This window comes from Eulemur rufifrons, chromosome 21 (assembly GCF_041146395.1).
Source record: "Eulemur rufifrons isolate Redbay chromosome 21, OSU_ERuf_1, whole genome shotgun sequence".
Classification (NCBI taxonomy): domain Eukaryota; kingdom Metazoa; phylum Chordata; class Mammalia; order Primates; family Lemuridae; genus Eulemur; species Eulemur rufifrons.
In genome coordinates this window covers 11,063,314-11,077,212 of record NC_091003.1, presented here as the reverse complement: position 1 = coordinate 11,077,212, position 13,899 = coordinate 11,063,314, and the positions used below count along the sequence as shown (strand labels likewise).

At 56.5% G+C, this 13,899-nt stretch overlaps 1 protein-coding gene across 2 annotated transcripts in view; it reads left to right on the top strand.

Moving 5' to 3' along the window:
• The first annotated feature begins 6,104 nt into the window (after positions 1-6,104).
• Positions 6,105-13,899, top strand: part of TESC (tescalcin) — a 42,541-nt gene continuing 34,746 nt past the window's right edge. For both annotated transcript variants that reach the window (XM_069497285.1, XM_069497284.1), the window contains exon 1: positions 6,105-6,295. In XM_069497285.1, coding sequence (XP_069353386.1) covers positions 6,238-6,295 — 58 coding nt within the window. In that variant the 5' untranslated portion in view covers positions 6,105-6,237. The remainder of the gene's footprint in view (positions 6,296-13,899) is intronic.

The following is a 13,899-nucleotide window of genomic DNA, read 5'->3' as shown; positions in this document are numbered from 1 at the left end:
TCGCTGCTTCACAGCCTGCGGCATCGTGCTGTGGTGCAGCTCCGGGCCCCCAGAGGTGGCCCAACTCAACGTCCAACCCCAGCCACTTAGGAGCACGCTGCAGGTGGGGCCTGCCTGAAGCCAGACCGCCAAGGGGACAGTCAGTGATACCTTTTCCTCGTGATCTGTGCCCATTTGTAGCCACAGAGGTGACCCTTTGGGAAGGGGTCTCCCTCCCTGCACCTGAGTGCAGGGTCCATTCCTGCAGGTGCCTGGGGACAGTGAGGCCACAAGAAGCCAAGGGGGCTCTTAACCCTCCCTGCGCAGTGCTGGACGCCAGCCTGCCACGGGCTTCATGGAAGGATTCGAGGGAGCCCCTGGAGGGGTCCCAGGTGAGCACAGCCCCCTATTTTCTGTCCCAGATGTTTGGGGCGGCCCTCAGATGGCCCACAGCAGAATCAAAATGCAGATTCCTGGGCCCCTTTGACACAAGGAAATTCTGAGGCACAAAACCATTCGGGAACCACTGAAGTGGCAGCCAAGAGCTTTGACTCTGGTGTCGCTTGGCCAAGCCTCAGTTCCTCATGCTCATACGGAGGTGCGAAGACGCACATCCCATAGCGTTGTCTTCGGATCCAACGAGGATAATGTATTAATACAATACAGAAAATGGGCCGGGCGCGGTGGCTCACGCCTGTAATCTTAGCACCCTGGGAGGCCAAGGCAGGTGGATCATTTGAGCTCAGGAGTTCGAGACCAGCCTCAGCAAGAGCGAGACCCCGTCTCTACTAAAAATAGAAAGAAATTATATGGACAACTAAAAATATACATAGAAAAAATTAGCTGGGCATGGTGGTGCATGCCTGTAGTCCCAGCTACTCAGGAGGCTGAGGCAGGAGGATCGCCTGAGCCCAGGAGTTTGAGGCTGCTGTGAGCTAGGCTGATGCCACAGCACTCTAGCCTGGGCAACAGAGCAAGACTCCATCTAAAGAAAAAAAAAATATATATATATATTATATATATATAAAATGCTTAGTCCTCAGTAAAGAAGAACTCGGTCGTTACTCAGAGCTAAATTGTGGCAAACTGCTTGAGCAGATGGAAGAAATGGGTTTTGTTCCCTTTTTGACAGCCGGGTGACCTTCGGTAGAGACAGGCACCTGCAAGAGGTACCATTGGTTCGTGGGTCCGGGGCCATCACAGTCCTCTCCCCGCATCACAGATAACGAGTCACTAAAAGCATCGCCACCTGGAGTCCCCTTCTGGGGTCGTCGTGTTTCGACCCTTCCTAACTCCGACCACTCCTGTCTCCTTCAGCCCAGCCTGCCCACCGCTCGATGTAAAGTGACCGGGAAGTTAAAATAGATCTTGGTCCCCTGCCACCTCTTTCTGTTTCTCTGATAAGTTTGTCTCTTGGACAACAACACAGAGAGCCTGAAGCCCATCCAGAGACAACATTCCATTTGCCCCCTGCGAGTTCCAGTCATTGGTCACTATTTATAATTGTATAAATAATAGAAAAACAGGCTCAAGCCACCCTCCCCAAAGAGCCCCTGTCTCCTATTTTTAGGGCCAGCCCAGCCTCCCGCGGAGCCGCAACCCTCTGTGATCTGGGCGTTCGGCCCCAGCTACGGGTTGAGACGAAGATGCTGGTGGCGGTGGGCAGTCGTGCCTGCTCGGGGGTGAAGGGGGGTGCATCACCGGGAGCCCAAGAATCCCTGGCAATCGAGAATCATGGTTTTCCAACTCAGGTTGAGTCTAAAGCACTCAGGAAGAGAAGGAACAACTGTTCTAAATTCCCCTTACTGAGCTCATTCTCCCAAGGCTGAACATGATTTAATGAGAACTGGAGGCTGGACAGAGTTTTGAATCTCAGTTCCATTTATTTGTCTCCTCGGGACCCATGGGGACAAGCGTCCGGGAGAGCCAGCAGAGAGAGGACAGTCAGGCTGGCCATGAAGTCCCACACATTTCCCCCAAGGGAAGGAGCGGCCAGCCGGGAAGGGTGTGCTGTGTGCCAGTCATTTCATCCCTGCCCAATCCTCTCGCCGACTCCACGGAGATGAGATTGTGGTGCCCATTCTACAGATGAGGGCATCGAGGTTTGGAGCAGCAATGTAGCCAACACAGGGGCACACAACCAGGGGGTGGCACAGCCGGCATCCAACTCAGATCTGAATTTACCTCCTACGGCACGCTGTTGCCCAGGGTGAGCTGAAACGATCAGGGTGCATCAGGGGAGGAAGGATTGCTCAAAAGATAACCAAAAGCACAATTTTAGTGCAAAATGCAAATTGGGGCTGTGAGTTTCTGATTCCATTGACACTTAAACCAAGAGACCCAGACATACGAAACCAGCATCAGGAGGAGCCTGAATGAGCTTATGAGAAAAACTGTAGCGTCAGAGCCAAAATCCCTGGGCCTGCTTCACGAGAGTGTCACTGATCGCGTGTCTGATGTGGTTTAGGTGTGGTCTTCACTAAACCAGAGGCCCAGCAAGGTGGCACCTGGAGTCCCTACCAATGTCTTGGAGTCAGTGGCCCAAAGTTAAAGGAAAGTGTCTTGTTGCTCCTAGAACATTACTAAGCCATGGGAGTTACCCCAAGCTAAGTGATTAGAAGGGACGAGCAAATTCTAGAAACTACCATTCAGACACCTTCAAGTCTGCGTTCTCTTTCTGCCTTGCAACCCATTTTGAACACTGTGGTTTTCCTAGCAATAAAATGGGGGTGTGCTGGGTGCCTCTTGTCCATGCCCCTGCAGCAACTGGAACCCACTAGTGTACCATGATGGTCTTGCCTTCTAGACTCTGGGATCCCTGAGGTCAGGGACTGTCTCCTTCACTGTGGTGTCCAAAGCCCTGGCACCCCACAGTGAAGGCATAAATGAACGCACACACGAACACATGAATAATAGTAACAGCCTACTGCCGTGGTCCCCAATACCGGCCATGCATCACTGCCTGAGCTCCGCCTACTCCGCTCCCTGTCCGTGGAAAAATTGGCTTCCATGAAACCAGTCTCTGGTGCTAAAAAGGTTGGGGACCGCTGCTCTACTGAGTAGTGTGCTAGAGTCATCTTGACTAGCTTGCAAGGGTAAATGGTTAAATATTTAGGGATTTTGAAACCCTGTTGTTACCGTTGTTATTGCCATTTTGCAGATGGGGAAACCGAGGCTCCCGGAGGGTAAGGCACTTGCCCGAGTCTGCTTCCGTAGCTCTCCCTGACGGGAAGGTGGCAGAGCCGAATGGAGACTGGCCTGTTTGTCTCTGGGCTCGGCTGCCCTTGGTGGCTTCACAGTCACCAGCTATTTGAATCGTGGCCACCGATTTTAATCAGCTCCTCCCGGGGGAGGGTCCTCTGGGAGAAAAGAGGCAGTTGCCTGGTGACAAAAGTGTTTCCCAGTCCTCGGAACGTCATGCTGTGTTATGGGGGCTAAAGCTCACCCCATGGGGTGTCCTTCGGCCAGGGCTCCGGATGACAAATCCAATCAGCCCCGGCCAGACCCCATGCAACGCTGCAGACCTCGCTCTTGGTTCTTGCTCTGTGATGGCAACCAGAGCCACTGGCAGGATTGAATGACAGCCGTGACGTCCTGGAACAGGCGCACCGGGCTTTGTGTGCAGAGCGCCCTGCGGGTGTGTGCATCGCCGCCAGAGCAAGAGGGCAGAGCCCAGGCGGGTGGCGGGTGGCGGGTGCCACCGTGGGGGCCCACACAGCTGCACAGTATTTGGCTTTGGCGTACCCCTTGGGGACCACAGTTGGGGACAATCATGGACTCCCTGAAGCTCAGCTTAAATGACGTCAGAATCTCTCCAGGGGCCATTCTGGCTTGAACATTCCAGATTTCTACCAGCCCCAAGAGAGCCACGTCAGCCGTTGTTTATCCCTCTGCTCTGTCACTGCCTGTGTGTCTGTCTCCCCCTGCCACTGGGAGTTCCTCAGAAGCGAAGGTGGCATCTTCGTTTGGGTTGTGGCTCCAGGACCCAGCCAGAGCCCTGACCATAGTAGGCCCTCAATAAATGTGCAACAAATAAATGAAAGAAGGAAAAAACGCACATACTGTTAGCTTTTCCCCTTCCTGCTGCCCCAAGGTGCTTCTAGTTATTTCTCCAGGCCTTGCAGTCAGGAATAGATTCTCCTCTGTCGTCATACCCAGGCGCCCTCTGTCCTGCTCTCTGCTGGCTGGTGAAGGTGGCTTGTTTGGCTGCAGACCCGGGAGATGGGAGGAGGACCCTGAGAAGGCCCCACGGAGGAGGTGATGTTTACACAGATCTGGAGAGGAAGCCGGCCATAGGGAGAGGGAGGGGAAGAGAGTTCCAGGCAGAAGGAACAAGCGCAAGGGCTTATCTGGGAGCTAATGGGGACCCCTTGGCCAGTGTAGACAGGTGACCCAGTAAGACTGGCTCCCTTCACCTTATACGCTGGAGGGCCTCCCCAAGATCACCCGAGGGATAGTGAGAAGCCATGTGCCCCTCTCATTGTCCCCACCCACGTGCAACGTCTCCAGCTCTGGGAGCAACTGGGCGAACCGGAGAACGCCACTTCCTGTCTCCCCAGCAGACAGCTCCATCATTTCATCCTTGACTAGTTTAATATAATAAAATTCCAGGAACTGATATTTTAAGTTGGAATAAAATTGCTCCCGGCACGTATGCGGAATGGGCTGGCTCAGAGGCCCAGCCCTCCCAGGGGGGTTGGGGATGCTTTTTCTGACCACGGAGGCCGCCCTGGGTTTCTGGGATCCTTCTAACCCGAAAAGCAGTCCCTAGGTCAGCGGTCCAGCCCACTCAGACCAGCGGATGCCCCACAGCCAACATGTCCCCAGCTGGGCCGGGTCTCAGCACCACCCGGGGGTGCTTTAAAACGCAGGTTTTAGGTTTGGCCTCAGCTCTGTGAACCCAGAAGCTGGATTTTCAACCAGGAGGGGGCTGATTCTGCCGCTTTGGCAGGTTTCAGGCCCCATCCCCCTGAAAGTCACCTCCTGTCCCCTGGAAAGGGCTGTGGCTTGGGCCTGTAGTCTGCAGGAATGGACGGCCGGGTCTCAGCAGTCCCCTCCCCAGCGGCCTGTGACACTGGTGGAGGTGAGCCCACCCAAGTCCCCTCTGTGGGCACTCCAGCATTTCTCACTGAGCCTGGCACCCAGGGCAGACCGCATATGGGACAGTCATCGACAGCGGTGTCACCAAACACTGCAGAGCACAAGGGCCTGGCGCTGGGAACCAGAACCACAAAGTCTTGACTTTGAAGTTCTGTCCTGGCTGTGACCTCCCTGAACAAGTTCCTCGTTTGTGAGCTGGACGAGATTCCACTGCGACCAGCAGCCGCTGTCACCTTACGCTGTGTCCCTGCCAGTCCCTCTGGTGGGTAGCTCATTAACTCATTATCCCCATTTTGGGGAGGAGGAATCATGTTACACAGGTGGCAGGATTGGCAAGGGGAGCCCCTGCCCTGGCTCCTAGACGCCCAGCCGACCAGAACTTCCCAGAACTTTCCGCAGTGGGCACGGGGACCACCCGCATCGCATTCTCTCCCGCAGCCTGGCTCAAACGCAGCCACCTGGGCGGAGGAGCGCCCTGCTCCTAAAGTTCGAGATGCCCCTCAGCTGCTGTGCCGGGCGGGCCTGGGGGTGGGGCGGTGGGATTAGGCCGTCACGTGGGTGTGTGTTCATTTCAGGAGGGCGCTGGGGCTTTCCTGGAATTAGCCACGGCACGTGGTGCGCATTCGCATCGGATTATTATTACTGCTATTGTTTGCCTTCTGGCTAATTAATGCTTGCTGACCTCCTTGACTGTTCTAGTGGCGTTTCCCTCCGGAGGTCTGGGAGGACGTGGGGTGGAGGGTGGGCCTCCCAAGGGTCTGATCCCTCCCACCCACGCCCCGACTTTGCTCACGCCTGCTTCTTTCCGGACCCGGCAGAGGTGCGGAAGGGGCAAGGCACGACGCGCGTGGCAGCCGCTGCGGGGGCACAGGACCCCGGGCGGTGGGCTCCCGGGTCCCCCTCCCCGTGCTTTCCGGCCCGGGGCGGGGCGCTCCCTCCGCCCCGCAGTGCGCGAAGCCGGCGAGCGCTAGGACCGCGGCGCGCCGCCCTCCGCCGCTATATGAGGCCGCGCTCGGGCCCCACGCGGAACCCGCGGCTCCGAGGCGTCCCCGGCGTCCCGACCCGAGACCGGACCCGAGGCCAGACCGGCCGCCGCGCAGCCGAGACCAGCCCCGGGCCTGCGAGGGACGCGCGCCCCGGGGCCCCGCCGCGGGCACCATGGGCGCTGCCCACTCCGCGTCGGCGGAGGTGCGGGAGCTCGAGGGCAAGACTGGCTGTGAGTACCCCGCGGGGGGCGGCGCGGGGACCGGCGCGGGGACCTCCGGCCGGCGGCCGCGGGGCCCCAGCCCGCCGCCGTGCTGTGTGACCTTGGGCAAGTGGCTGGCCCTCTCTGCGCCTCAGTCTCTTCCTCCTCCAAATGGGTCCCCGCCGGCCACTTTTCCGGCGGCGGCGAGGAGCTCAGCCTCGGAGTTGGCCGGGAACCCCCAGACCTGGGGACTGCGGACCGGAGAGGGAGCTGGGCCCGGGACACCCCCCAACCCCCACCCCTCTAGCACAGGGCAGGCGTCCCCGGGCCAGGAGGGCGAGCGCCCGCGGCTGCCGGGCTGGAGTGTGCGCCCCGCACCTGGCGGTCGTTGGGATCCGCGGGGCGCAGGGGCGGAAAGTTTTGAAGTCGAGCGGACCTGGGTGGGAGCCGGGCTCCGGCGCTCCCCGGCCGGGTGACCTTAGGCGGCAAGGTCCGACTCTCGGCGTCTCCCTTCGCCACCCCATCCGTAAAATGGGCGCAGGCAGGTCCCCCAGCGCGGGCAGCTCGAAGGCTTAAGCGAGGCGGCGCCCGCAGAGCACTTTGCGCGGAGCCTGGCGTCTTCGCCCGGGACCCGCAGAGGCTGAGCGTCCCGCATCGAGCCGGGGCGGGGCGCTCAGGGCCAAGCTGCCGGCAGGGAAGTGACGGAAGAAGCGCCTGTTCCCCCGAGTCCAGCCGGGCTGGGGCCGGGATCCTGAGCCCTGACCACCGGGCGCCACCGGCTCGGTAGGGGGGTGTGGACTGAAGACCGCGGGAGGCCAGGGGTGTGGGGAAACCGGATTGGGCGAGCGATAAACTCGGTGAGAACCCTGCCAGCTCCACTTCCTGGCTGTGTGACCTTGGGCTGGTCACTGTACCTCTCTGTCAGTTTTACTTCTCTGTGGAATGGGGGTTCTGCTCAAGAAATGCGAGCTGCAGATTTTTCTGGGAAGGAGCTGGCTCCTGGCACCTGCTTTGAGTTGAGTGCAGACAGCATCCAGTGTCGCCTGCCGAGAGGGGGTGGCCAGCCATCTGTGCTCAGCTGTAAGGTGACCTCTCCTGACCCCCAGTCTGAACACGCCTTTGCAGGAGAATTGAATGAAAATTAGAGAAAACCCTTAATAACTGGCATGTGTGTACACATACATATATTAATATATTTAGTACATGCCTCTATATCTCTACAAATATACAGTTATGTCCAACTAGAGAAAAGGTGCGGCGCAGTTTTTGTCACATGGCACCCTTTTTTGTTTAAAAAAAGAGAAGAGAATAAAAGTATCTATTTGTAATTGCTCTATTTGCATTGGAGACCAGAAGAATACACAAGGTAGTTAAGAATGGATACTTGTGGGAGGGAGGGGTTTGGTGCCAGGGAGAGCCAGCTTTTCACTGTAAACTTTTTTATATTTTCCTGTTGAACTATGTGAACATTGTACTTACTCAAAAAGTTTCAATCAACTTCAGTCCCAAGGTTAAGGCGCGAGAGAAGGGTGGATCCCCCTGCCCCTGACTTTCTTGGGTTTCCCGTTTCTGTTATTTCTCAAGTGTCCTCGTGTTGCTTCCTGCTGCTTTGAGTCTGGACGGGCGGGGATGGGGGTTCTTTGTAGCTGGGGTCCCCCCTGGAAGGGTGGGCCCATGGGCGTCACCCAGGGGATGGGGGGAGGAATTCCACCCGGTTGTGGGTTTGACAGGAGGTGGGGCTGCAGAGCATGCTGGGAGTGTTGTCAGTTTCCTGGGCCCGGCCTCCCACGGGGATGACAGATGCCGTGTCCCTGCTCTGTAACTTTCCTAGAGGTGGCTGGTGCGGCTTCCCTTCTTGCAGCCCGGAGCTCATGTTTCACCCTCCAAAGGGGGAAGGGAGACGGATGGGGCCAGGGAGGGGGTGTGAGGTTAGACTACAGGGGAGACCGAACACCTCCATTTAGGTGGGGGGGGCCTCTGGGTAGGTGCAAGTTCCCCCCAGCCCTCTGAAAGGGGCTGACATAATCTGATCACGTTTACTCATTTAGCAAACATTTATAGGCCAGGGGCTGGGGATTTAAAGGTGACCCAGACAGGCTGATGTTCCTGACTGGAGGGTTGGGGGGGGCGGGAGACACAGTAAACAAAGCCACCTGTAGGCATTAAAGTCTGAACAAGATACAACAGGGTGGCGTGAGAGTGGGGCAGGGAGGTGAGTTTCTTTAGGGTGGGGCAGGAGAGGGGCCTCTGCGGAGGTGATGATGGAACAGAAACCCAAGTAAGAAGGGGCCGGTGATGTGAACATCAGTGCAGTGGTCGTCTCGGGTGGAGGGAAGAGCAATGCAAAGGCCCTGTGGCAGGAACAACTTGGCAACAGTAAGTGAGAATTGTAGGAGGTCAGGGCACAGCTGTCATCAGGGCTCAGGGCATGGCAGGAGCCTGACCTCAGGGGTCTTGTCTAGGTATGTGGCCTTGGACAAGTAACTTAAGTTCTCTGTGCCTCGGTTTTATTGACTATAAAATGGGCACAGTAGTAGTACCTTCCCTGGAGTTGTTGGGAAGGATTCATATATGTAAAGTACTTAGAACAAACACAAGTGTTTACATTGATATTATTGACCATGCTTGGAACACTTTTCTGTGTCCTGGCCACTTTGAGCCTTAGCCGAGAGTTAAATCGTAGTCCCACCTCTTCCCAGCTGCGTGACCTTGAGCCAAGTCATGAGCCTCGGTGCCCCTGCCTGGATCCTGGAGTTGTCGTGTGGGTTCAGGAAGATGGTGTGTGTCTGTCTGCACAGCGCTGGGCTTGGCATGGGAGTGTCGGCTCCCAGCCTCCATTCCTGCAGGGCCATTCCCTTGGGAACCTTCCCGGAGAAGTGGGGGGGGCCTCAGGGTAGGGGGACCAGAAACAGTTGGTGCCCCTGCGTTGCTTACTACCCCCTGCCCACCTGGCCTCCCTGAGGACCAAGATGATCCTGATTTCCCAGGAAGAATCGGCTTAGTCCCTTCCTGAGGACACCATCCAGAAAGGACAAGAGGGGCAAACAGAGGATGATGTTAACAAATGTCACCCCTTGAGCACTTGCCAAGTGCCAGGGTCCACGCCGAGCGCTTTGCATGCACTCTGGGGAAGGTGGTAGTGTGGCCATTTTACAGATGAGGAAACTGAGGCTCAGAGAGGTAAAGCAACCTGCCTGCAGTCCCACAGCCTGGGAGTGGAGGAATCGGGTATCACTTTCTTACCTTGTGTTTAGGTGCCTCTTGGATTTTCTAGGAACCAAGAAGGGGTAGGAAAAGAAGCTGCCCATATTTTTTTTCTCACCTCCAGGCCTTTGTGCACAAGCTGTTCCTTCCGCCTGGAGCACTCTTGTCATTTTCACGTGCACAGTTCGGTGTTGACATGTGGGAGCGCTTCTGTTCCACCACGCAGGAGAGGATTTCAAACTTCTTCCTAACCCTGTCTCTGTGAAGATAATGCCCCTCCGTGTTCGGGACTTAGCGTCCTGCTGCTTCCTTCCAGAAAGCCATCTCTCCACCCAACCTTTCTGGGTTAAATACTCATCCCCGGGGTGCCTGTGGCATCTGCATTCCCTCTTGTAATAGCAGGCGTCACACCGTGTTATAATAGTCAGCTTTGTCACCTGCCACCCCCTCAAAACTCGGAGCTCCCCAGGAGCAGAGAGAGCATGTCTTGTTCACCTTGGTATGTGGTTCGTGGCTCTCATGAGAGGTTCACGTTGAAGGGATGAGGGCCCTGGGGACTTTAACCCCAGGAGTACTGCCCAGGAGTGTGACCTGGGCCCACCCTCGCCAGGCCTCCCCGCATCTCCAGTTTCCTCCCCAAACGATGAGCCCTCCCGGGTTCAGCGCTGAGCCAACCTCGCCAAAAATATGCCCGAGCGCCCGCCCAGACAGGGCATCATGGGTCTGTGTGCCCACCTCCCTTCTCCTTCCCTGTAGAGTCTCATTGATTGCAAACGGAAGCCAGTATTCCTAGGCATCTTTTCTGGGCCCAGAAAACTCCCTGCCTAGATTGTTAAAAATCGAATGAAAAACCCGAGCAGAAGCGCCCTGGTGGTATCTGAGTTTGCCTTTCCCACGCGCCCTCCATGCTGGGGACCGAGTCGTGTCCGGCGTGTGTGCATCGAGGTGCAAAATGGGCCATCGTTCACCTGAATCGGTGCCCGTCACCACCTGGAGCTGGCCTGGAGGTGGCCCCACTTCCTGTCCCCCCCACTCCCTGTCTGCTCCTGGAGTTTGAAAGGAAATAATGAGAGAGGATTGTGGGAAAGGTGGAGGGTCTGTTTTTTCCTTCAGGCTCCAGAACAGCTCCACAGGCTGTGTGTGTATGTAGATGCCAAGAAGCTGCCAGAAGGAAAGAGGAAAAAAAAAAAAAACCTCCAGATCTAGACAGAGTTCAGACCTCGTGATGATAATAGCTAATGTTTATCCGCCTGTGTCATCTGCCAGACAAGCAATTTATCTGCAGGGGCTCATGCAATCCTCCCGGGAACACCATTGCTTTCCCATTTTACAGATGAGGAAATCGAGGCTCAAGAGAGGAAGTGGATGCCCAAGGCCATGGGCTGATGAGCAGTAGAGGCGGGGTTCCATTCCTGGTCTAACCTCCAGTCTCATCCTTTGGGGAGGGAACCGGAGATGCAGGGAGGGCTGGCACGGTCAAGGCCAGTGGAGTGATGCTCGTTCTTCTGCTGCGTTCTCACCCCTGGGCATCACCTTGGGTTATAAAGCCTTCAGGTGGCCCCAGACCACGGGCTGGGCTCATTCACCAGGTGCCGTAGTTCACCTGCGCTCCAGGCACTGGATGTGTGGGTGGACCAGATACGTTCCCTGCCCACCCTGATGAGCATACAGAGAGGAAGGGGCAAGGGCCGGCTGGCCAGCTCCCTTCTGTCGTCCGCCGGAGCGTGTTAAACTCAGCAGCCAGCCAAAGCCACCTGGCCCTTTTCTCGTCCTCTGGGCTGGGCCGTGGCTTTTCACCTGGGATTCTGAGGGAGCCCGTGAACCCCACATAACAGGATGCAGAATTGTCGGGGTGCTCCACCGTGTGCAGATCACACCTCGGCAAGAAAATGATGATGAAAACAATTACATTTTTTAAGAAAAGTGCAAACGGTGGTGCCTTGGCAGAGGAGGAAGGAACAATGAGATTGGGGAGAACCAGTCCTCCTGGGGGGTGGGCCCCCAGCCCCTGGAGCCCTTCCTGCCTTGCCGGGGTGGGGGTATCCAGGTGTCCCCTGCTCTCTTCCCTGGGTGCCCCCGGTGGAAACGTGCCGGAGCGCGCCAGCTATGGAAGCTTCCGGAAGTGCTGGGGAGCAAGCAGACTTAATCATGGGGCATCCAAGGGCACCCCCTGCCCTGGCCCCGCTGAGACTTCTCCCTCTGTTCACCTGGGCCTGACGGTGTCCCCATCGCCAGCAACAGCCACAGAGGGGACCCCGGAGGCTGGTGTTCCTGGGCCCTGCAGGCTGCACTGCCTCGCTCAGACCCTGCGTCCGGCCCGGTCCTTCCCTGAGCTGCCACTTCCACCCCTTTAAAAGTGTGGCCGTTGACCAGGCCTGGGGCCCCTTCAGCCAGCTGTGGAGAAGGTGCCAGCGGCTCTTTCTGGAGCGCCTGTCTGTCTTCTGATCCTCGGAAGAGCACACTAGGGTGGGACTGTTACTGTTGCCAGTTTACAGATGAGGAAACTGAGGCTCAGATACCCGCACTGACTGCCCAAGGTCACTTAGATGCTGAGTGTGGAACCCAGATTCAAACCCAGGTCTTCTAGGGGGCTTTTCAAGTGCGGAGAGAAGCTGTGTCTCCCACACGGTGGCTACCCCAGGTGACACGAGTCCACAAGTCCACGTGATCTGGGGCAGGCGACGGTGTCCCCCACAACGTCATTGATAGGGTTGCACACATTGTTCAAGTTGGCAAGGGGAGAATCGGACCTCAAGACAGGATTGATTCTGGGTGATGTGGAAAGTTCTGGAACGGTGGGCTCCCCTGGGGAGGGTGGGCTCAGGGGTGAGCGGTGCGAGGGGAATGGGGGTTGTCGCTGCCTCCCTGTCCTCGGGTCTTGCTGGGTGGCCCCCGTCGGTTTCAGAAGAAGAATCTGTGTTTTCTCTGTGCAGGCAACCGGCAGTCCCCTCCAAGGCATCCCAGCTCTGCGGATTAGTAGTAATTAGATCCCTTTCGCATCTTTCTTTCTCCCACCCCCACCCTGGCAGGATATTTTTCTGTGAGTTAATGGTCCCCAGAATGCGGCATGGAATTTAATCAATGCTCAGACAAGCCGTGCGGCCCAGGGATGCAGGCAGCAAACCCCAGGCTTGGGGAAGATGCTGTCTCTCTTGCAGAGCACTTTGGTGTCTGCTATCTCCGGCCGGGGGAATGAGCTGTCCTCGGCTGAGAAGTGCCCAGTGCTCTGGGAAGAAGAGTCAGGGCCTCCTTTTGCCAATTCTGGTGAGACTGTGCCAGGGGAGGGGAGGGGAGCCGGGCACCTTGGTTCCGCCAGCCTCCCTGTCACTGGCTCCAGCTTAATTATTAATGCATAAAACCAGAAGGTTGAGTGGGTGACTTCTACCGGTGGTGGTGGCCACCAGGAGCACTAGGACAAAAAGGCCCTTTGTTGTCCCAGCAGTGTGACCTTTGCAGACAGCCACGCTGTCGGGAGTGGGCCTTCCGTTCTCGGCACGGCTCCCTGGGAGGTGAGAAGGAGCTGTCACAGGAGGTTTCAGGGTCTGGGTGCCTCCCAGAGGGAGGGAGGGAGGGCAGGTGGCCAGGCAGGAGACATCAGTACCGTGGATGTGGCCGAGTCACAGACACATTGATGGCAAGAGAGGGCTGGTTGTACCCAGAGGTGGGCTACCGTGGACACCTTGCCCCGTGTGCCAGGGGCGGAAGGGGGTCCCCTAAGTTCTTCCTGAGCACTCACGCCAGAGTCCCAGAACCCCCAGAGAGTGCCCAGCACTTCTCAGGCCTCACCCACCCGGTGGGTCTGAGGGGTTCCCTTGTCTTGCCCTCACCTGCACCTCTGGAGTCCCTCCCTGGTGGCACACAGACTGGCGTCTCACCGCCTTGTCCTTTACCAGCAGAGAGACCAGGGTTTGAATCACGCTGTTGCCTCTCCCCGGCTGGGCAAGGCACTGTGCCTCACTAAGCCTCAGTTTGCTCATCTGTAAACTGGGAGTAAAAATAGAACCTATGTCCCGGGATCGTTGTAAGGATTAAGTGAGAATTTGGGCAAAGCTCTTGGCATATCAGAAGTGCTTAATAGTTTTTGGCAGGTACTAACCATCTCAATTGTAAACCTTTTGGGAAGCTGGTGACTTAATCTTTTTTAAGGGCATTCTATGACTTTAGTAATTCATTTAATTTCTGACATGCCTGTCATTTAGACATCCTAAAGTTAATCATTATCTCTGCCTTTGTGCTGATGATGATCAGGGACTTTAACATCCTTTAATTTGTATCATTCTATAGGATTTTTTATTTCAAAAACCCACATATTCATTATTGTTTTATGCAGACACTATGCATCCTTGTATCCACTCTTCATTATGGGTTTAGTTTTCTTGTTATTTAATACATATTTCTATAGATTTTTCAGTGAGAGGTCTGTGAATTGT